Source organism: Rattus norvegicus, chromosome 6 (genome assembly GCF_036323735.1).
Source record: "Rattus norvegicus strain BN/NHsdMcwi chromosome 6, GRCr8, whole genome shotgun sequence".
Lineage (NCBI taxonomy): Eukaryota > Metazoa > Chordata > Mammalia > Rodentia > Muridae > Rattus > Rattus norvegicus.
Window position 1 is genome coordinate 143,450,660 of NC_086024.1, and position 24,795 is coordinate 143,475,454.

Consider the following 24,795-nt stretch of genomic DNA (forward strand, 5'->3'; position numbering starts at 1 on the left):
GCATCACATACCCAAGTTAGGATGCTGCCCAGGGAGACTGATGACTACAGTGACTAAAGGCATATACTGCCACTGCCCCCCACTAAAAGTTGAATCTTACTGACGACTTTGAAGAATTTTGACTTGGTGACATAACACTAAGACTGCATTTTAAATCAAATAGAATTTAAAGAGGCATTAAAATTTAAATAATTTTATTTAAATAATTTTTTGTTTTTTAATATAAGCTAGTAACATAAAATACTTTTCTAAAACAATTTCAAAAATTAGTGGAGATATAATTTTTTTGCAAATCATAACAGTCACTTTAATAGAAGCTGCCTTTGTGTGGTCACGAGAGATCTTTGGATCCCCAGTCTGTGCAGACTGCCCCGTCCCATCGTTCTCTGGCAGTGCAGCAGCTGCTCGTGGAGGAGCGTCAGTGTGCATCAGCCCGCTCTGTTCCCCCCTTAGTGTCACCTTCCCCCACTGTTTCCAGGCAGCACTTTTATGTAAACTACAGTCAGCTGGGTCAGCACTGAAAAGGCAACAAGAGAAAAGGCAGTGTTTGGAACGATCTCCGGCACAAAAGTTTTTAGTTAGAAGGAAGTGCAGCAGGATCTTCAGGAGCTGACGGGGGTGTGGTTTCCATTTCAGCTTCGACTTCAGTGTTTCGCTGCCCGAGGTGCAGAGGAGAACACTGGATGTGGCGGTGAAGAACAGTGGCGGCTTCTTGTCCAAAGACAAAGGGCTTCTTGGCAAAGTGATTCTTTTTAAGTCCTTGTATCCTACACCTTGTAGAATTAAATGCAGTTTAGATCATAGCTTACACAGTGGGAAGGGAGGCTCACTTGGGTTAGTGCATGTTTATCACATTGTGGTAAGACATCAGTATGTAGCTGTTTCCTGTATCCTTACTATTGACTTATTACTCATCGTAAACAAGCAACTTAAAGGTGAAGAAACATTGATTCCTTTTTTTTTTTTTTGAAATTTTAGAAACTATTCAATATTACATTGGAAGAAAACATGAAGGAAAATACCCTCAAATAGCCTGCTGCCCCCCCCCCCCATTCAGCTAACCATGTACTTCCTTCAGCATGCCATTGACTTTCTTTCTCCTAATTTTCTTTTGTTTTTTCCATCTCACATTTAATTTTGGTGTAGGTTTATTTATTATTTTACAGTGTAAAGAGGTTTAGATAGGGAAAGGAATTGTAGATGTCTCTTTGTCAACAGCAAAGTGAAAAACCTGCTATCAGCCAGGCCATGGCAAATACTTAAGAGAGGCACTGTAAAGCAGGGAAGGTTTTTTTTTTTTTGCCTCCTGTCAGAAGTTTCGATGAATGGGCTCTGGTTTTCTGGGCCAGTTGTAAGGCAGAAGGTCATGGTGGGGGCCGTGAGACAGAATAGAGCTGTCCACCACACAATAGACAGAAGCACAAAGATGTGCAAGGAGACCAAAGAGAAAGCACAGCTTCCAGAGTGCATTGCTAGTGACCCTATCCACCCCAGTTTCCCACTGCCATCATAGTATGTATGAGTCTGCCAGAGGACTAACCCATTGGTTAGCTCAGAGCCTTTGGGTTTAGTCACCTTGAGAAGCCCATCAGTTGGTTGGCAACCAAGCTTTAAAACACGAGCCTTTTATAGTCACTTCATGTCCAAACCACACTCTGCCATTAATGCCATGTTTGCTAGTATCTCCATAGCTGCCTCTGGATGTGTTTCACGGTCATTGTAGGACTATTAGATACGAGAAGAATCTCTTGGATAGACTCAGCCATGGAAAGGTTAAAAGGATTTTTAAAAATGAGAACCTCAAAACATGAGATTTCCATATTGTTCAGAAATTAGAACGGGTAGGAAGGAGTGGTGAGTGATGTAAAGGAGTTACTCAGTAGTCCCACAGTGCCTTCTTCTACCCACAGGTGCTGGTTGCTCTGGCATCTGAAGAACTCGCCAAGGGCTGGACCCAGTGGTGAGTGCCCCTGTCCCACGTTGCAGACAGTTCCCAGAGAAACCTAGCTGTGTCCACCATCCCAAAGCCTGACCCGAGTCTGTTGTACTTTTCTGTGCCTTCTCAGGTATGACCTCACAGAAGATGGGACAAGGCCACAGGTGATAACGTAGCTACGCTGGACGGAGGCCTATTTCTCAGTGTATCGTGTGCCACCTAAACATGGAGCAGGCCTTCTCACAGATGTACCAATGCTATTTTATAATTTTAAGTATTGAGTTATGCATACCTTAATAATTTTATAAAACTTGGCATTGTAGGAAAATTTGGCCAATATCATTGTTTAGTCTCCCTGTTGAGTTTCCTCCAGTGCCTCACCAGGCACTGCGATGTGCAGTGGTGGAGTGATGGTTCCTGTGTGGAGCTCTGTCAGCCGCACCTCACCCGCCGGGAAGCAGGCACCTGCACTTGTTTCTGCCTTGTCCTGCGTCCTGGAGGTGCACTACACCATGTAAATAGATTCTTTTTTATAATATCTACATGCTGGTTTGGATAAAGAAGAAAATGTATTAAGAAAATACATATTTTCTTCCAAGATTTATTAAATTCTGTGACAAATAATCATTTTCATCTTTTCAGCAAAAAGTTCTTATAGATCTGCTGTGTGGTATGGCTTTTTTAAGGGAAAAATGGAAAGATTATTAAATATAGAATTTTTATGTCAATGATAAAACAAACTTCAAATTATTAACATTATTATAAATAGGAAAATACAGTGAGAAGTCAGGGAATGGCTTATTTAAAAAGTCGTATAACTGAGTAATGGACAATACCAAGAGCATTGCCAAGGCTCTTGAGAATCACAGTATACTCATCTGAAATTTATTACATAAGAAAGAAATGTGCTGTTTATTTGTGTAATTGTTTGTTGTAACTGATTCATAGTACATTGAATAGTACAGAGAGATACATACATGCTAGGTGTTGTACCTCACATCTGTAATCCCAGGGTATGGGAGGCCATGCCAGGAAGATCCAAGTGTTAAAGGTCAGCTTGGGCTATATAGCAACAGAAAAAGAAACATACTTTATACTTTGCCCAAAGCATAGGATCTAATCTCCAATATTAGGGTATAAGATGTTATCAAGATTGATGCAAGCCCAAGTTGTTTGTCCATGTTTCTAACCGTGTGAAGACAGGTCTGCTACTGTAAAGTGGTGAAATGGGATGGATGTGCAACAAAGGTGCTGTGCTTAAGATTAGCACTGCACTTGCTCTTGATGGGAGAACCTGGCCCTAAACTCACACACAGGATACACCTCTGGTGGAGCTTCCTGTGCGTCCCCGATACATGACAAAGTTCCTGAGCAATGTCCGCCAGCAGCCGTCAGGCTTGCGGTTTTCTGGATATCCTCTTTTTGTGCCATGCCAGATGTTAATACAACTTTTATTTTGTAATCCTTTTCTTTTTAGATTGGGAAAAGCATGTTTTACATATGTAAGAGTCCCCAAACCTCTTCTGGGGTGAGGTTATGTCACAGTATTATAAGCTATGCGTGTCTGTAAACAAAAGATGCACAAGGAAGGCTTTTTTCAGTATACATTTTTAACCTCCAGGATGAAAAGGGCTTCTCAGCTGTAAGAGCATTTAAAACTATGTACACTTATAGCAGGAAAATACAGCTTTGTAATCAAAATTGGAGTAGTTCCATTCACATGCTTCCTGGAACTAAACAACCTACGGGAAGCTTATGTGACCAAGCATACCAAAGTGCCTGTGCTGAATATAGAGTGTCCTTTTACACTCTCCTCGTGTCTAGAAGATGAAGGTGCCTCAGTTTATAATGTACCACGTGCAGTTGTAATGGAATCTGGCTCTTCTCAGCACATCCCGGGTAGTTATAAGGCCAGAGTAATCCCTCTCCTGCCATTTGACATCTCCTCTGTATCCAGTTTATAAATCTTTTTTCATTGGTGAGCAGAATTGTGAGAAAGTTTATGTGTATGTACTCACAAGAACATATATCACATAAAATATTCAAGGGTGGCATTTTTAATTTCAGGACAAAGGCAGGTAATATCCTATTAAAAAGAGTTGCTTGACCATGGTATTAGATGTTTTTCTTAAGGTCTTTTTAATTAGGTGTATTGAAGGGCTTCTGTCTACAAAGGAGATTTCTTTTTTTTGCTGAAATTTTATCATGTCAGTGTTTTTTCACCAACAACCTATCTATCTTAGTTTTGTACCCATATACTTAATCTATTCGTGTGTATTGTTTAATGAAATGCTTTTCATAACTAATTAGGCAAATTGACTATAGTTAAGGGTACAGTACCCTAATAAGTCAGTGTGATGCCCCCTGTACATCATCTGAGTCTTCAAGTAGCATCTCCAGTCCATGTGGAAAGGAGAGAGAAGGTCCAGTAATGCTAGCCCACCTGGTTGTAGTTCTGCGTGCTGCATGAGGAGGGCTGACTTGCCATCAAGGCACACTCCAGTGTCCTGAAGATATAAAATATTTTTAGTTCTCAAAATGTTAACTTTTAGTTTTTAATGACTTATCTAAGAAAAAAGAATGTTAAGTTTTCTACTTTGAGCCAAACCAATGAGGGAAATTAGTGGTTTGAAGTACAGCTCTGGTAACTTATTCATGTGGTGGCTCGTCCTGTGCCTTAAAGTACAAAGGTGTTTTCAAGTTTCAGATGAAAACAGAAGCAGCCTTGCAACCATATTTCCCCCATTTGTATTTTGCACTCTGTATGTCTTGTGCAGGCCGTCCCTATGCAGAGGTGTTTAGGATTAGTTAAAAACCTCAGGCAGCTGCGGAGAGTACCAACTGCTGCAGCGACCGGTTCCATCTGGATTGCCCATGGTAGAGGTGGACCACAGAGGGTGGTATTTGTTTTTTGTTTGTTTTAGTCATAGAATGTCCTTTTTGCTTAATTTTACATAACAGCACATGTATTTATTCAATAAAACTTTTATGTTAGTGTACTTGTAGAATGTTTTTTGTTTGTCTCTCGAAATGAACAAGTCTAGCGTGGGAACAGTTAGTTTGGAAAGCCCACATGCCGTATCAGGTATACTTGCTGTTTGTGCATCTTTCACCGTCCACGTGGTTTGATATTCCTCTTGTTCCCATCCTAACTTGCCTCTCCTCCATGTAGCTACAGACTCTTTGAAGGGTAATGATTGAGTAGGAAAAATAGACTAATAAGTAAGACTGAAACTCGAAGAAGTCCCCAGACAAGGTGCTGAGATAGAAGGTGTGAACAAGGGCTTCATTGTTTGGTTTCTGATTGAGGAAAAGTAAAAAGGTGCTGTGCCAATTGTACACTTGTCTGTTCCTCTCATATGTATTAAAGTTTGGGTGTAAATGGTTATATTAGTTTTATGGCACTGTGACCACAATGCCTGACTAGTTAGTATTTGAGTGGTATTTTTCCACATATTTATTTATTTTTCTTTTTTCTTTTTTCTTTTTTTTTTTCGGAGCTGGGGACCGAACCCAGGGCCTTGCGCTTGCTAGGCAAGCACTCTACCACTGAGCTAAATCCCCAACCCCTTTTCCACATATTTAATACCAGAACTTGTGAGATAGATAAAATAACCCAGCTATCCTCAACAATATTTGTTAAAAGTAAGGAACTGTTAAGTAATATGAAATGCTGTTAAAGCACTGTGACTATAAATGACAGACCTTTATTTTAAGCACCAGCTTTAATGTTCATTTTTCATTTAAATAAGCTAAGGTATTCAAGGGCCAGGCACATATGAATCCTTGACAGCTGGTAGACCCTTTGCTGGACTCCACTTGCCCGGAGCAGGAGACTCTCAGTCCGGCAGCAAGCCAGGTGCATGCTTTGAACACTCATCAGATGCCGTGAAGAAGCTGTCTGCAGCCATAGCTGCTCTCTGCAGAAGACCAGTTCCACACGTGACTGTGGCTTCTGTTGGTCCAACTTTATGACCATCACAAGTCTCAGTGAAATCTAGGCCAGGGTTGGGGATCACCTCCCCTGGTGGCACATCAGAAAGTCTATGGGTGATACTCACACTGTTCTTCATTTGTATGAGTTGCCACACTTTCTCTTTTCCTGGTTCTATAATCAGGCTGTTCAGTTCATTTTTCAAGTCAGGTGGGAGACATCCTCTTGGGCTACCTCTCACTGTTACACATTAAACCTATTTACAGGTGTCCGTGTCTGTTGATTTTTTTTTTTTTTTTTGCCTACTTTTGAGCTTCTTCATTAATACTTTTGACTGAGCTGGTAACACAAAGAGATGTCTGAATTGGCAATAAAGAGTAGCAGTGGTGGAGGAAATAGGAGTCGTAACCACAGAATGCCTGAAGAGTTCCAGAAACTATCTGGGACAGAGATAAGGGGAATAGAAGCAATAGAGGCAACAAGGAATATTCAAAGTAGAGAAGATCAAAGAGGTGGGAAAGCCAAAGCTGACAAAAGATTAGCAGGCTGTGAGGACTCTGCACCTTTGGCTCTCTGCCCTGCCTCACCCTCCCCCACCCCCATCCCCACACCAAAACAAACAAAAAATCTGCAGGCCCTAGTCTCTGGGTGAGTTCCAGAAAATCACTAATGGCTTAGAGACCCAAGACCGGAAAACTGTTAGACAGTAGTTATCTTGAGATAACATCCCCCCAAAGCCTATTCTGGCCTTAACCTACCAAACACCATCTACTGTCGCTGCTGCTGTTGCTGCTGTTAGGGCTTCTGGTAGTTAAAAAAAAAAAAAAAAAAGCAATGCAACTCCAGCCTGAGTTCCAAATGTTTCTAACTCTAAAGTCTGGAACACTGGGCTCTTAGCCACAGGCACTTAGATACATAATCCTACATGGGCCTTCCCATCCTGCCCACAGGCCTTGGTCATACAAGGGCATGGGTCTGCCAGTGCCACAATACTACTTTGCCTATTCAAACTTCTGTCCAGCTAGAGTCTTTATATTCCTATTCCACTGGTGCTCCATCTCAGCTGTGTGTTTCTGGTCTGGTTCTTCTCATCTTTCTTGTTGATTGGAGCCGAAGAAATGAGTGGAAGCAGGTCTTCACCACTTGTGGTGACCAACATCCTCATACATATTGACACACATTTGTTGTTACCTGGCCACATTCCTCTAAGGTGGGTATCTGAGTCCTTTTCTTCCCTGAGAAGAACCTGATGCCAGCAGGGAGTGTTGTAGTTACTGCCAGAGCACTTAGAAGAGAATTAGGATCAGCAGGGGCCAAAGCAAACCTAATTTCACTTTTCCTCTACATAGAACAATATGATATTTTTCAACCATAAAGCAGAGTGAAAACAGAGCACTTTTAAGAAAATAGATCATCATGTTGAATACAATAAGCCAGACTCAGACAAAAGATAGTGTGTTTTCTCTCACGTGCAGAAGGCTTAAGTTTTAAAAAGTAAGACAAAAAAGAAGTGGAATTGTTGGGGAAGACAAAGAGAACCAGAGAGAATGGAATGACGGGAAGGGGTAAATATTATCAAAGTATGCTAGTAGGTTTTTAGAGGTCAGAGTGAAATGCACTTGTGCAATGAATCTACACCATATAAATGTATCTGTTGTATATATGTATGTATGTGTATATATCTGTATGTGTGCGTGTGCGCGCGCGCACACACACACACACACACACACACACACACACACACACACACACACAGACACACGCCAGAGGCTTGCCCCAGCCTTTATGGTAGAACAGTAGAACAGTACTGGGCAAGACATGGCATTGGATGATCTATGGCCTTGTAACCCTCCCTTACTGTTCTGGGGGCCAGAAACTGATAGCTTCTGAAAACTTGAACTCTTTCTTACTGTTCTGTGCTTTAATAAGCACTGGTTTCTTTTATCTATAGCTCAAGGACCTCTTGCTGGCCAGGTGAGAGGCTGGAAACTCATTAACTCTTTGTGAACCAGAGATGTGATTTAGGAACCTACTGGAATAAAACATAGCTCAGCAGGTAAAGGCACCTGCTGCCAAAACTAATGATCAAATCTCTAGAATGCTCAGACAACACACTCTAGCAAGTTGTCCTCTCAACTCCACAGGCACATGCATGGTCTCTGTATGTCTATATATCTACGTCTCTCTGCAACCGAAGTACAAGGATGGTTTTTTTTTAAATACCTGGAATAGGCTTTCTAATTTGGCAACACCTACAGTTAACTGAAGCCTCTTCAGTTGCTAAATCCTCTCAGAGAAGCTTGGAAAGTACTAAAAATTCATCTTGGAAACTATTTTACAAACTTAAGAAGACAAATTTAATGATGGTTTTGGCATTTTGGTTTCTTTTTTAAACACAGAAATACTATAATAGTTTTTGTTTTAATCCCAGCTACGGGATATGGGGCTGCTTCAGATTGTCCACAGCAACTAACTGTTGTTTGCCTTGTGCTCTAGCAGGGGTGGGGTTGGGTGATTTTCTGGTAGTTGCTGCAATTGTGTGTCATTTGGAACTTTGGGGACTTTTCGGGGGGGTATGTAAATGCTAGAGCCCCAAGAGGTGGGTTGGGTTGTTGGTGGTGGTTGGTTGCTGGTGGTTACTGTTGGTCATGGTTTGTTATGTAGTCATGCATAAAGAAAACAACAAGAAGAAATTAGATGTTCTGACAGTGATGATCAAACTTGCTCCAAGGAACTTGATACCTCTAATCAGCATTAGTTAGTTTACTAACTAATGATAATATCACCCCCTCTTTCTCCTCTATCATTTTTTCTCTCCTATCTAGAGTTGGGTTGAAAGGGTGGAAGAAAGAGGTGGAGAACAGTGGAAGAAAGAGGAACCCACAAAGTAGCTAACTCTGGCTACAGACAAATGCATTTGATTACCCTGGTTCAATAATCGTGAGAGACAATGAATTTTGTCACTGTATATAAAACGATTTACAATTTGTGGGAAAAAGGGGGGAAATTATTATTCTGGTTAGGACAGAAAAATTGTCTGTCCTAACATTTCTGGACAGATTGACAAAGGATAAGAATCAACCTGTGGAAGCGCTAGCTAAGACTGTTAGCTAGAAGGGATATGGAGCCTGAACAAACCATCTCCTATAACCGGGCAAGACTTCCAGTGGAGGGACTGGGCTACCAATCTAACATCAAAACCTTTGACCTACAATTTATCCTGCCTACAATATGGACTATGGTAACAGTGGCACAGAAACTGGGGGATTGGTCAACAAATGACTATTCCAGCTTGAGACTCATGCCACCAGAGGGAGCCCCTCCCCGAACACTGCTGGAGGGCCAGAAACCAGAAGCTAGGAAGAAAAGAAGGAAGGAAGGAAGGAAGGAAGGAAGGAAGGAAGGAAGGATGGATGGAAATAAAATGATTCCTGATGATATTCTGCTATACTTGTAGACAGGAGCTTAGCTTAATTTTCGTCAGAGCGGCTTCATCCAGCAACTGATGGAAACAGATGGAGAGTCTCACAGCCAAATATTAGGCAGACCTGGAGGCCTCCTGTGGAAGAAGGGACAAGGACAGCACAAGAAAACCCACAGAACCAGCTAACCTGGGACCATAGGGCCTCACAGAGACTGAACTGACAATCAAGGAGCCTGCATGGATCTAACCTAGATCCTCTACATATATGATATGGTTCTGTAGCTTGCTATTCTTGTGCGACTCCTAACAGTGGGGGTGGGAGCTATCCCTCACTGGTTTCTTTGGAGACCCCTTTTCATCATACTGGATCACCTGGCTCAGACTTAAAAGGAGAGGAGGTGCCTAGTCTTGCTGCAACTTGATATGGTTAACATGACTGGTTAATGTCCCTGGGAGGCCTGCCCTTTTACGAAGTAGAAAGAGGGTAGAGTGGATGGGGAGAGGAGAGGAAATGGAAGGAGAGGAGAGAAAGGGAACTGAAGTCAGGATGTAATCTATGAGACAAAAATAAGTAAAATTTTAAAAAATGAGCTTTGTGGGCTGGAGAGATGGCTCAGCAGTTAAGAGCACCCGATTACTCTTCCAGAGGTCCTGAGTTCAATTCCCAGCAACCACATGGTGGCTCACAACCACCTGTAAAGAGATCCGATGCCCTCTTCTGGTGTATCTGAAGACAGCTACAGTGTACTTATATATAATAAATGAATAAATCTTTAAAAAAAAATGAGCTTTGTGATAAAATAACCAACCTCTAGCGTCTCGGAATGTGGTGAAGGACAACAGGGAACTCAGTGACAGAATTGGCTCCACCCTCAGCAGAACGTGAACACCCACACCCTGAAATACTGACTTCCACTTCTGACCAAGGAAATTAATCCTTGGTTGTCTGCTAAACCTGCAGTGACTTTCTCTGAAGGAAATGCCAAGCAAGACAATACTGATGTCCCTCAAGGCCCACCAATAGTTGCCTCTAGAACTGTAAGCAGACTTAGGCCAAAGCAGGCAGATAAAAAAGAGGTAGAAAGTGTATTCCATAAGGAGGTGTGCCACACTACTAAAGAGCTTAGTGAGTTTGCTAATTTATTCAAGCAGAAATCTGGGGAATAATCTGGGGAATGGATTTTAAGGTGGCATAATGGTAAAAGGAAAATAAAAATCAAGCTAACTATGTTGATATGGGCCCATTGAGTGGAGCGTCTAGGTTTAAAATGGATGCTGGGCAAAGTTTAAAACAGTGTCGAAGGATTGTTTAAATGGTTGCACAGCATTTGTTGAGAGATGCCCTACTGAAAAGTTTGAGATGCCTGATAGCCCCTGGCTTTGTGTTGATGAAGGGATTTCTAGACTTGGGGAAATTGAAATGCTAGAGTGGATACATTGTGTAACTTTAATTCTTACAATGGAAAAGCCAAGATGTCCTTCACTAACCCTGTAAGATGCAAAATGGTGAGTGGGGCATCAGCACACTTGAAGAGCTCTGTTGTAACTCTTGTCTTTGTGATAGATCTTCAGGTTGGAGATGCTGCTTGGTTGGATGAGTTTAATGCAGAGGATTTAGTTGGACCGTGAGGTGGTAGGTTCAGGTGGGTGTTTGTTGGTACTATAATGGGCAGCATACACAAAGCAATGTCAGTTATGGCCTGACCTGTATGGCATCACAGGCAAAGTGAATTTTACTGTAGCCTGACTCAGATGGACCTTTGGTACTGGCTAATCAGTCATGTTTCCAGGCGTGAAAGTGGTAAGAAGGCTACTGCCTTTTAGTTTGTTGAGTATAAGCAAAAAAGGCCTCAAACAAATGGTGGCGGGGGTGGGGGGCTTCCATTGGATTGTGCTAAAAGGGAATCTCAGGCTGTGAACCAATTTTCAGTCTTGAGCCACTTTAAAGACCCACAACCCCCTCAATGTGGGCATGAACAGCTTCTGAGGAAAGATCTTGGTAACATACCTGAGTTTTACTGTTAGCCTTTTTCTAGTCTCTCCCCAGAAGGACCTGTGGCTTTTACAAGGGTAACTGTACATGGGGCAAAAATAATCAGACATCACTAATCTATTGGAGACTGGTTTTGAATTGATGCTGATTCCCAATCATTTCTTGGGGACATCCCAAGAAATGCTGTGGCACTTCAGGTAAAGTAAGGGTTTATAGAGGTCAGGGAATTAATGGAGCTTTGGCTGAAGTTAGACTCACAGGTCCAGTGGGTCCCTGAACTCATCTGTGGTGATTTCCCCAGTCCTGGAACAAAGCTGGGATAGATATACTTAGAAATTGGCAGGATTTCACCTTGATTCCCTGACCTATAGAGTGAGGGCTATTATGGTTAGAAAAGGTATATAGAAGCCATTAGGGTTGCCTCTGTCAGGCAGTATTATGAGTCAGAACAGTATTGAATCCCTGGAGGTATTCCAGAAATTAGTGCCACCATCAAGAGATTGAAAAATGCTGGGTTAGTGTGTGCCAGCTTATCACCCCTTAACTCTTCTATCTGGCCAGTGCAGAAGACAGACATGACAGTGGACTATCAAAAATTCAACCAAGTAGTGGCTCCAATTGCAGCTGCTGACCAGATGTGGTGTTCTTGCTTGAGCAGATTAACACATCTCCTGATTACATGGTATACAGCTATAGATCTAGCAAATGCCTTTTCTTGGTACCCATTTATACGGACCATCAGAAGCAATTTGCTTTCAGTTGGCAAGGTGATCAGTTTTACCTCAAGGATATAGTAACTCTCCTGCCCTGTGTCATAACTTAGTTAGAAGGGATCTTGATCACCTGTCTCTTCTATTAAATATCACATTGGTTCACTATAGTGATGGCATTATGCTGATTGGACCAAGTGAGCAGGAACTAGCAAACGCTTTGAACTTGTTTTTAACACATATGCACATCAGAGGATTCAAACCAAAATTCAAGGACTTTTCACCTCAGTGAAATTCTTTAAGAGTCTAGTGCTGTGGGGCATGCAAAGATATTACTTCTAAGGTGAAGGGTAAGTTATTGCACCTTGGCCCCTCGCAACACCAAGAAAGAAACCCAACATTTAGATCACCTATTTAGATTCTGGAGAGAGCACATTCTTCAATTAAGTGTGTTACTCCAACTAAGTGATTCAGAAAGCTGCTAGCTTTGAGTGGGACCTGGGACAGAGGGCTCTTCAACAGGTCCAGGCTACTGTTTAGGCTGCTCTACCACTTGGACCATGTGATTCAGCAGACAGGATGGTACTTGGTGTCAACGGGAGATACTGTTTCAAACCTTTGCCAAGCCTCTGTCAGTGAATCACAGAAGAGACATTTGGGATTTGGGAGCAAGTTTCTATCATCATCAGCAGACAGTTATTCTTTGAGAGACAGCTCTTGGCTTATTATTGGGCCTTACTGGAAACTTAACATTTTACAATGGGTCATTCAATTACCATAAGAGATGAGCTGTGTGCTTCATAGCCTGCTGAGTCATGAAGTAGGACACACTCAGCAGCAGTCCAATATCAAATGGAAGTGGTATGTATTCGATCCCGCTGAAGAAGGTCCTGAAGGTACAAACAAGTTACACAAAGAAGTTGCCCGGGGTTGGGGATTTAGCTCAGTGGTAGAGCGCTTGCCTAGGAAGCTCAAGGCCCTGGGTTCGGTCCCCAGCTCCGGAAAAAAAAAAAAAAAAAAGAAAAGAAAAAAAAAAGAAGTTGCCCAAATGTCTATGGTTTCTAATTCCATTATAAAGCTGTCATCTGTGAAGCATATGCCTATAGGCTCATGGGTTTTATCCTATGATTAGTTGACAGAGGAAGAGAAGCCTGGTTTGCTGATGGTTCTGCACATTATGCAGGCACCACCCAGAAGTGGACAGATGCAACATTATAACTCCTTTCAGGAACAACCTTTCAGTGAAAGACACTGGTGAAGGGAAATCTTAACAGAAGGCAGAACTTTGGGCAGTATATATGTTTATACATTTTGTTTGGAAGGAGAACTAGCCAGATGTACAATTGTTCAATGATTCGTAGGTTATAGCCAATGAGTTGGCTAGATGATCAGGGACCTGGAAAGAGCATGATTGGAAATTTGGAGAGAAATATCTGAGAAAGAAATGTGTGGATACATCTCTACAAATGGGTGATATGTGAAGATACTTGTGTCCTATTTAAATGCTCATCAGAAGATGACTTCAGCAGAAGAGGCTTTCCATAGGCTGTCCTATTCTGTGGACAGTCTTTTTTTATTTTATTTTTTTAGGCTAGCCATCCCTATCGTTGCCCAATAAGCCCGTGTTCAAAATGGCCTTGGTGACAGAGATGAGGGATACGCATGGGCTCAACAATATGGACTGCCATTCACCAAGTCTGACTTGACTCCAGCTGCTGCAGAGTACCAGGGATGCCAGCAGCAGAGTCCTAACCCTGAACCCCAAGTGTGGCACCAATCCCCAGGGTGACCTGTCAGCGACCTGGTGACAAGCTGGGTACATTAAACAACTTCCTCCAAGGAAAGAACATGCTTTGTTCTTACTGGAGTGGATGCTATTCTGAATATGAATTTGCCGTTTCCTATATGTAAAGCATCTGCCAAATCGCCGTCCATGGACTTACACTATACCTTACCCACCATCATGGTATTGCACACAGAATTGTTTCTGACCAAGGAACTCACTTCACAGCCAGAGAAGTACAACAGTGAGCCCACAGTTCTGGAATCCACTTGTCTTACTATGTTTCCTAGCATCCTGAAGCAGCTGGCTTGATAGAAAGATGGAATGACCTTTTGAAGACACAATACAATGCGGACTACGTGGCAGCAGTCTGGAGTACCGTGCTAGGGTTCTCCAGAAGGCCAAATAAGCTTTGAATCACTGTCCAACATATGGTACGGTTTCTCCCGTAGCCAGGATCCAAAGGTCAGGAATCAAGGGGTGGAAGGGAAATGGTTCTACTCACTATCTCTCCAAGTGACTCACTAGGAAAATTCTGCTTCCTGTTTCTGGAACCTTAAATTCTGCTGGCCTAGAAGTTTTGTTTCCAGAGGTGGGAGCATTTGTGACAGGAGCCAAAACAAATGTTCCAGTGAACTGGAAGCTCAGTCTTCCTTCTGACTATTTTGAGCTTCTGATGACTTGAAGCCAAAAATCTAAGAAAGTAATAACAGTTTTAGGAGGGTTGGTTGTCTCAGATTAACCAAGAAGGAGTGGGAGAGAAAGACTATGTCTGGAGAACAGAACAGGGGATCCTTTAGGGAGTTTTTTGGTGCTGCCATGTCCTGTGATTAAAGCCAATGGGAAACCACAACAGCCTAATCCAAGCAGGATGACAAAGGGCACAGACCCATCAGGAGTGGAAGTATCGGTCACTCCTCCAGGAAAAGAGCTAAGACCTGCTGAGGTGACTGCAGCGGGTGGAAATACAGAATGAGTAGTAGAGAAAGGTAATTGTAACTACCAGCTAAGGCCACGTAACCAGTTGTAGATATTAGGATTATAACTGATATGAGTGTTTCTGTTGTATTTCATTAAGAATGTGTTTGTACAAATATTTGTGATTTTTCCCCTCAATTTCCTTATCTTATAACATCAGTTAAAAGATTATCAGTGGTTATAATATTTTTTTAAGTTTGAGATACTCAAAAAAATGTCCCTCAAGGGACATCGTTACCTATTCTAAATGTATAATGTGTTTGTGGTCATACAAAGAATAGTTATATTATGTTAGACGTAATCATGACTTGGTTATTGTCTTCAGTTAGAAACTAATCACAACATAAGGAGATATGATTGTATGTCAAGTTGGGTAGCCTTGCAGTGGCTATTCCTTTCTCTTTTACACAGTAAACATTTTATTTTACTTTAACTATAATAAATAGTAAAATAATAAAATAACAATAAACAGTGTTATTTTACACCTCCTCTTCCAAATTTTTATAAATACATTTAAATTTAAATAAACGTGTCTTCGTGAATTGCAGTTCTTTGCTGTCAGGAGGAAAAGAGCACTTTGGTGAGACCCCTGGGTGGTAATCATGCTTTGTTTCTTGAGTGGTGCTAATTAAGCAGCTACATTCCCTCCAGGGAAATGCAACAAGCTTTAGCTTTAGGATTTGTTCATATGTGTTTACACATATAATATTTAAATAAGAACATACTCCAAGAGTATATACATATGTTGTATTCTGTGGGAATATAAAATCCCAAAATAGCAAAATAGTAAGTATACTTAGACTTAAGCAAATGGATATTTTCATAGTGGTGGGCCAAAGATAATTCAAATGTTTGTGTATTCTGAAAGTCATAACAGGTACTCAACTAATTATTTTTAAATGTGGTATATAATGATTTTTTTAAATTGCCCTCCTAGTATCCCCCTCCCCATTCAAGTCCTTCCTCCATTACACCTTCCCCTTCTCTTTTGAGAAGGGGGGTCCCCTCTGAGTGTCATCCCCCTCCACTAACACATCACCCTCCCCCCACCCTTGCACATCAAATCACTGAGGGACTAGGAGAATCCTCTCCCACTGAAGCCAGACAAGGCACAGAATCCACAGGCATGCAGGCAACAAGCTCAGGGACAGCCCTGCTCCAGTTACTGGGGGACCCTCATGAAGACCAAGCTGCTCATTTGCTACATGTGTGGGGACAGATGGGGTTAGATCCAGTCGGTGCTCCATCTCTGTTGGTGGTTCAGTCTCTGGGAGCCCCACAAAGATCCAGGTTGGTTGATTCTGTTGGTCTTCCTGGAGTCCCTGTACTCTTCAGGTCCTCAGTCCTTCTCCCAGTTCTTCCATGAGATTCCCAAGCTCCGTCTAATGGGTGTGAGTGTCTGCATCTTTCCATTGGCCGCTGGGTGCAGCTTCTCAGAGGACAGTTATACTGGGTTCCTGCCACTGCAGGCCATGCCAGGATGACCAGCTATGGTTGTGCGTAGACCTGACTCTGCCATAATGACTACTCTTGATTGTCAACTTGACTACATCTGGAATTAACAAAAACACAGATGGCTGAGCACAACTGTGAGGGATTGTTTTTCCTTAATTATAGCATTTGAATTGGGAAGGAACACCTTTAATCAAGATCTTTGAGGTGGGAAAATACACCTTTACTCCAGACTTTATGTTGTTCTTTTCCAAGACAGGGTTTCTCTGTGTAGTCGTGGCTGACCTGGAACTCTCCGTACAGACCAGGCTGGCCTTGAACTCTCAGGGCCCCCCTGCCTCCTGAGTGCTGGGTTAAAGGCATGCTCTACCACCATCTGGCTTACCTGAGACTGTTTTTTCTGAGGTGGGAAGATTCTCGTTTGGTAGGGGCCACACCTTCTGCTGTCAGTCTGTATAAAGGGCTTGTCTGCTTTCTCTTGTTCTCACTGGCAAGTCCATTCCTTCTCTAGCATAGAGCCTACTTCTTTGGGATTCTGGCACATACAGCGGACCAGCTGAGACATCCGGATTTGTGGTCTAAACAACTCCTGGATTCTTGATCCTTCCTTTGGTAGATAGCTATTGTTGAGTTATCCGGACTAGCTTACTAGCCTATACGCCACTCTAATAAATCATATATGTGATTAGATATCATATGTATATGATTGTATATTTTATGTATGATATATATATTCATTCAGTAAGTTCTTTTACTCTGGAGAACCCTGACTAATATACATATCTAAGATAAGAGATTTGCCATTTATGTGTGTTATAAGCACTCATTGCGAAGTGTTCAGAATCTTCTGTATTTCTAAAGTTGTGAGTTACAAAATCTTTTCTATAGAAGATGTGCTGATTCTGAGCCACCCGATACCTGCAAAGATGCCAGGCTGTGACTGTGCAATGGTTCTGGTCAGTGCTGACTCCTCCTCTGCTTCCATGGGGTCCCTCCCACCAGCAGGTAGCCAGCCACAGTGTCTCACAAGACTCAGGGTGTATTGGAGATGAAAATCTGGCTGGGAAGATTGGTTCATGTCTATAATCTCAGTCCTTGGAAGGCTGAGGGATGAGAATAGGGAATTCAAGGCCACATAGGGAGTTTAAGTCCAGCCTTGGCTACATGAGACCCTACCTCCAAAAAAAATGTTTACGTTACACTTGTTCTTAGCACTCTTGAAAGAGTTTATCATGGCAGGGTGGACAAAGTCTTCCCCTTGTGAGCCCTGGTCCCCTCGGCCTCTGGATTTGGTACTGGTGTTCGTCTCTTTGCTTGTCAGCTCTTCTTGCTACCCCATGGGCCCCTCTCAGCATTCTAATCTTTGCTTAGATGTCATTGATTCAAGGACTTGATTGGTGTTCTGTCCAGCCTCCTCCCCAGGTGTGGACTTGTCTGGTTTGGGCTGGCCCAGATTTGTCTTTTTTTTTTTTTTAAAGATTTATTTATTTTATTTTATGTATATAAGTACACTATTGCTCTCTTTAAACCAGAAGGGGGCATCAGATCCCATTTCAGATGGTTGTAAGCCACCATGTGGTTGCCAGGAATTGAACTCAGGACCTCTGGAAGAGCAGTCAGTGCTCTTAACCGCTGAGCCATCTCTCCAGCCCCCAGATTTGTCTTTTTGAGACTTTGTTTTCAGCTCCTGCCTGGAGGAGTCTTTAAATATCATTACCCCTTGGAAGACTTCCTCTGGTGACTCTGGACTGTGGGGGTAGCAGCCCCAGAGGGAAGCCTCCACTGGTGCAGTATCTGATGCTGTGGTCATAGCTGTCTCCCTGTTGGATGGGGAGAAGCTTCTAATGCCAGCTCAGAAAAATCGTGATCTGAGCCCCACTCTGAGCATCCGTACTGATGTGCATGCTTTATAACATCTCTGAGATATAATAATTTCAACCATGAAAATCTCCCTTGTGTGTAAATGATGTGTCCATTGCTGCTCACTTCTGACAATGTGCGTTACCCCAAAGCTCACCACTGTGAGCGGTCATCAGCCGTCATTCTCTCGTCACTGTCTTCCACCCCAGCCAATCCTAATCTGCTTCCTGTTTCTGCAAATTTGAGAAGAATTGGAGCTTTCACATAAGAGCATCACTCCCTATGGCTATTAGCGCCTGGCTTCTTTCACCCAGCACAATGCTTCAAGGTCATCCCTTGGTTAGCATGTGATTGTGTTGTGGCTGAATACCATTCCACTGAACAGACAGAATAATTCTCTGTGTGCATTTGCCTGTTGATAGGCATTTGGGTTGCTTGCCTTTTTCGGTCATGTGGTAGACCTGAAAGACTTGTAATCAGATATTCATTGGAGGGATGCTGGGAGGACACCTCAACAGACAGTTCCCAGAGCAGTTTCAAATGAATTTGGAACATCAGCCATACAACTTCCAAGTTTCCTCCTTGCACACTTTCTAAGATCATTTTCTGTTATTTGAAATTAGAAGAGCCTACCACTCCCTGGAAGCCGTAGGTAGGATGGAAGCCAAATATTACTCAAACACTGTTAAACGTGGTCGAATCACTGTTAATGTTAGTAGTAAGCCTTCATCCTAATTATCTCTTTTGATATTTATTTTCCTCTAAATAATATAAAATGTTGGGGCAGGATAGTCTGACTCCCTGATTAACAACTGTTAGACCCTTCCTTGGTGCCCTGGCTGCCCAGCCAAGAAGCCATCTGCAGTACTCTCATGTAAACACTGACGCCGACCGGAAGTCCCACACCCTCGGATCCCGGCCCGCAGCAGCTCTCTGCTCCCAGACCCGGTGAGAGAGAGACCCAAGACCCTGGTCAGGTGGGCACTCCTGAGGCTGCAGAGCGGAAGAGACCACCAACACTGCTCACCCCTGCCCACATCCCTGGCCCAAGAGGAAACTGTATAAGGCCTCTGGGCTCCCGTGGGGGAGGGCCCAGGAGCGGCAGGACACCTGCCTGAGACACCGCTGGAACCTGAAAGAAACAGACCGGATAAACAGTTCTCTGCACCCAAATCCTGTGGGAGGGAGAGCTAAACCTTCAGAGAGGCAGACAAGCCTGGGAAACCAGAAGAGACTGCTCCCTGCACACACATCTCGGACGCCAGAGGAAAAAGCCAAAGACCATCTGGAACCCTGGTGCACTGAAGCTCCCGGAAGGGGCGGCACAGGTCTTCCTGGTTGCTGCCGCTGCAGAGAGCCCCTGGGCAGCACCCCACGAGCGAACTTGGGCCTCAGGACCACAGGTAAGACCAACTTTTCTGCTGCAAGAAAGCTGCCTGGTGAACTCAAGACACAGGCCCACAGGAACAGCTGAAGACCTATAGAGAGGAAAAACTACACGCCGGAAAACAGAACACTCTGTCCCCATAACTGACTGAAAGAGAGGAAAACAGGTCTACAGCACTCCTGACACACAGGCTTATAGGACAGTCTAGCCACTCTCAGAAATAGCAGAACAAAGTAACACTAGAGATAATCTGATGGCGAGAGGCAAGCGCAGGAACCCAAGCAACAGAAACCAAGACTACATGCCATCATCGGAGCCCAATTCCCCCACCAAAACAAACATGGAATATCCAAACACACCAGAAAAGCAAGATCTAGTTTCAAAATCATATTTGATCATGATGCTGGAGGACTTCAAGAAAGACATGAACACACTTAGGGAAACACAGGAAAACATTAATAAACAAGTAGAAGCCTACAGAGAGGAATCGCAAAAATCCCTGAAAGAATTCCAGGAAAACACAATCAAACAGTTGAAGGAATTAAAAATGGAAATAGAAGCAATCAAGAAAGAACACATGGAAACAACCCTGGATATAGAAAACCAAAAGAAGAGACAAGGAGCTGTAGATACAAGCTTCACCAACAGAATACAAGAGATGGAAGAGAGAATCTCAGGAGCAGAAGATTCCATAGAAATCATTGACTCAACTGTCAAAGATAATGTAAAGCGGAAAAAGCTACTGGTCCAAAACATACAGGAAATCCAGGACTCAATGAGAAGATCAAACCTAAGGATAATAGGTATAGAAGAGAGTGAAGACTCCCAGCTCAAAGGACCAGTAAATATCTTCAACAAAATCATAGAAGAAAACTTCCCTAACCTAAAAAAAGAGATACCCATAGACATACAAGAAGCCTACAGAACTCCAAATAGATTGGACCAGAAAAGAAACACCTCCCGTCACATAATTGTCAAAACACCAAACGCACAAAATAAAGAAAGAATATTAAAAGCAGTAAGGGAAAAAGGTCAAGTAACATATAAAGGCAGACCTATCAGAATCACACCAGAATTCTCGCCAGAAACTATGAAGGCCAGAAGATCCTGGACTGATGTCATACAGACCCTAAGAGAACACAAATGCCAGCCCAGGTTACTGTATCCAGCAAAACTCTCAATTAATATTGATGGAGAAACCAAGATATTCCATGACAAAACCAAATTTACACAATATCTTTCTACAAATCCAGCACTACAAAGGATAATAAATGCTAAGGCCCAACATAAGGAGGCAAGCTATACCCTAGAAGAAGCAAGAAACTAATCATCTTGGCCACAAAACAAAGCGAAGAAAAGCACACAAACATAATCTCACATCCAAATATGAATATAACAGGAAGCAATAATCACTATTCCTTAATATCTCTCAACATCAATGGCCTCAACTCCCCAATAAAAAGACATAGATTAACAAACTGGATACGCAACGAGGACCCTGCATTCTGCTGCCTACAGGAAACACACCTCAGAGACAAAGACAGACACTACCTCAGAGTGAAAGGCTGGAAAACAACTTTCCAAGCAAATGGTCAGAAGAAGCAAGCTGGAGTAGCCATTCTAATATCAAATAAAATCAATTTCCAACTAAAAGTCATCAAAAAAGATAAGGAAGGACACTTCATATTCATCAAAGGAAAAATCCACCAAGATGAACTCTCAATCCTAAATATCTATGCCCCAAATACAAGGGCACCTACATATGTAAAAGAAACCTTACTAAAGCTCAAAACACACATTGCACCTCACACAATAATAGTGGGAGATTTCAACACCCCACTCTCATCAATGGACAGATCATGGAAACAGAAATTAAACAGTGATGTCGACAGACTAAGAGAAGTCATGAGCCAAATGGACTTAACGGATATTTATAGAACATTCTATCCTAAAGCAGAAGGATATACCTTCTTCTCAGCTCCTCATGGTACTTTCTCCAAAATTGACCATATAATTGGTCAAAAAATGGGCCTCAACAGGTACAGAAAGATAGAAATAATCCGATGCGTGCTATCGGACCACCACGGCCTAAAACTGGTCTTCAATAACAATAAGGGAAGAATGCCCACACATACGTGGAAATTGAACAATGCTCTACTCAGTGATAACCTGGTCAAGGAAGAAATAAGGAAAGAAATTAAAAACTTTTTAGAATTTAATGAAAATGAAGATACAACATACTCAAACTTATGGGACACAATGAAAGCTGTGCTAAGAGGAAAACTCATAGCGCTGAGTGCCTGCAGAAAGAAACAGGAAAGAGCATATGTCAGCAGCTTGACAGCACACCTAAAAGCTCTAGAACAAAAAGAAGCAAATACACCCAGGAGGACCAGAAGGCAGGAAATAATCAAACTCAGAGCTGAAATCAACCAAGTAGAAATAAAAAGGACCATAGAAAGAATCAACAGAACCAAAAGTTGGTTCTTTGAGAAAATCAACAAGATAGATAAACCCTTAGCCAGACTAACGAGAGGACACAGAGAGTGCGTCCAAATTAACAAAATCAGAAATGAACAGGGAGACATAACTACAGATTCAGAGGAAATTCAAAAAATCATAAGATCTTACTATAAAAACCTGTATTCAACAAAATTTGAAAATCTTCAGGAAATGGACAATTTCCTAGACAGATACCAGGTATCGAAGTTAAATCAGGAACAGATAAACCAGTTAAACAACCCCATAACTCCTAAGGAAATAGAAGCAGTCATTAAAGGTCTCCCAACCAAAAAGAGCCCAGGTCCAGACGGGTTTAGTGCAGAATTCTATCAAACCTTCATAGAAGACCTCATACCAATATTATCCAAACTGTTCCACAAAATTGAAACAGATGGAGCCCTACCGAATTCCTTCTACGAAGCCACAATTACTCTTATACCTAAACCACACAAAGACCCAACAAAGAAAGAGAACTTCAGACCAATTTCCCTTATGAATATCGACGCAAAAATACTCAATAAAATTCTGGCAAACCGAATTCAAGAGCACATCAAAACAATCATCCACCATGATCAAGTAGGCTTCATCCCAGGCATGCAGGGATGGTTTAATATACGGAAAACCATCAACGTGATCCATTATATAAACAAACTGAAAGAACAGAACCACATGATCATTTCATTAGATGCTGAGAAAGCATTTGACAAAATTCAACACCCCTTCATGATAAAAGTCCTGGAAAGAATAGGAATTCAAGGCCCATACCTAAACATAGTAAAAGCCATATACAGCAAACCAGTTGCTAACATTAAACTAAATGGAGAGAAACTTGAAGCAATCCCACTAAAATCAGGGACTAGACAAGGCTGCCCACTCTCTCCCTACTTATTCAATATAGTTCTTGAAGTTCTAGCCAGAGCAATCAGACAACAAAAGGAGATCAAGGGGATACAGATCGGAAAAGAAGAGGTCAAAATATCACTATTTGCAGATGACATGATAGTATATTTAAGTGATCCCAAAAGTTCCACCAGAGAACTACTAAAGCTGATAAACAACTTCAGCAAAGTGGCTGGGTATAAAATTAACTCAAATAAATCAGTTGCCTTCCTCTATACAAAAGAGAAACAAGCCGAGAAAGAAATTAGGGAAACGACACCCTTCATAATAGACCCAAATAATATAAAGTACCTCGGTGTGACTTTAACCAAGCAAGTAAAAGATCTGTACAATAAGAACTTCAAGACAAGACTATGCGGGGAGGGTGGCAATGGGGGGAGGTTTGGGAGGGGAACACCCACAAGGAAGGGGAGGGGGGAGGGTGATGTTTGTCCGGAAACCGGGAAAGGGAATAACACTTGAAATGTATATAAGAAATACTCAAGTTAATAAAAAAAAAAATAAAATAAAAAAAAAAAAGAACTTCAAGACACTGAGGAAAGAAATTGAAGAAGACCTCAGAAGATGGAAAGATCTCCCATGCTCATGGATTGGCAGGATTAATATAGTAAAAATGGCCATTTTACCAAAAGCAATCTACAGATTCAATGCAATCCCCATCAAAATACCAATCCAATTCTTCAAAGAGTTAGACAGAACAATTTGCAAATTCATCTGGAATAACAAAAAACCCAGGATAGCTAAAGCTATCCTCAACAATAAAAGGACTTCAGGGGGAATCACTATCCCTGAACTCAAGCAGTATTACAGAGCAATAGTGATAAAAACTGCATGGTATTGGTACAGAGACAGACAGATAGACCAATGGAATAGAATTGAAGACCCAGAAATGAACCCACACACCTATGGTCACTTGATTTTTGACAAAGGAGCCAAAACCATCCAATGGAAAAAAGATAGCATTTTCAGCAAATGGTGCTGGTTCAACTGGAGGGCAACATGTAGAAGAATGCAGATTGATCCATGCTTATCACCCTGTACAAAGCTTAAGTCCAAGTGGATCAAGGACCTCCACATCAAACCAGACACACTCAAACTAATAGAAGAAAAACTAGGGAAGCATCTGGAACACATGGGCACTGGAAAAAATTTCCTGAACAAAACACCAATGGCTTATGCACTAAGATCAAGAATCGACAAATGGGATCTCATAAAACTGCAAAGCTTCTGTAAGGCAAAGGACACTGTGGTTAGGACAAAACGGCAACCAACAGATTGGGAAAAGATCTTTACCAATCCTACAACAGATAGAGGCCTTATATCCAAAATATACAAAGAACTCAAGAAGTTAGACCGCAGGGAAACAAATAACCCTATTAAAAAATGGGGTTCAGAGCTAAACAAAGAATTCACAGCTGAGGAATGCCGAATGGCTGAGAAACACCTAAAGAAATGTTCAACATCTTTAGTCATAAGGGAAATGCAAATCAAAACATCCCTGAGATTTCACCTCACACCAGTGCGATTGGCTAAGATCAAAAACTCAGGTGACAGCAGATGCTGGCGAGGATGTGGAGAAAGAGGAACACTCCTCCATTGTTGGTGGGATTGCAGACTGGTAAAACCATTCTGGAAATCAGTCTGGAGGTTCCTCAGAAAATTGGACATTGAACTGCCTGAGGATCCAGCTATACCTCTCTTGGGCATATACCCAAAAGATGCCTCAACATATAAAAGAGACACGTGCTCCACTATGTTCATCGCAGCCTTATTTATAATAGCCAGAAAATGGAAAGAACCCAGATGCCCTTCAACAGAGGAATGGATACAGAAAATGTGGTACATCTACACAATGGAATATTACTCAGCTATCAAAAACAACGAGTTTATGAAATTCGTAGGCAAATGGTTGGAACTGGAAAATATCATCCTGAGT

At 42.1% G+C, this 24,795-nt stretch overlaps 1 protein-coding gene across 10 annotated transcripts in view; it reads left to right on the forward strand.

Annotated features, from left to right (window-relative positions):
* The window catches only part of Esyt2 (extended synaptotagmin 2), a 95,731-nt gene extending 90,790 nt beyond the window's left edge, over nucleotides 1-4,941 (forward strand). For 6 of the 10 annotated variants that reach the window (XM_063261796.1, XM_063261797.1, XM_063261798.1 and 3 more), the window contains one exon: nucleotides 637-4,935. In XM_063261796.1, coding sequence (XP_063117866.1) covers nucleotides 637-970 — 334 coding nt within the window. In that variant the 3' untranslated portion in view covers nucleotides 971-4,935. Of the gene's footprint in view, nucleotides 1-636 lie in introns of all 10 variants that reach the window. The other 4 variants (XM_039112112.2, XM_039112113.2, XM_039112114.2 and 1 more) reach the window with 2 other exon arrangements.
* The last annotated feature ends 19,854 nt before the right edge of the window (nucleotides 4,942-24,795 follow it).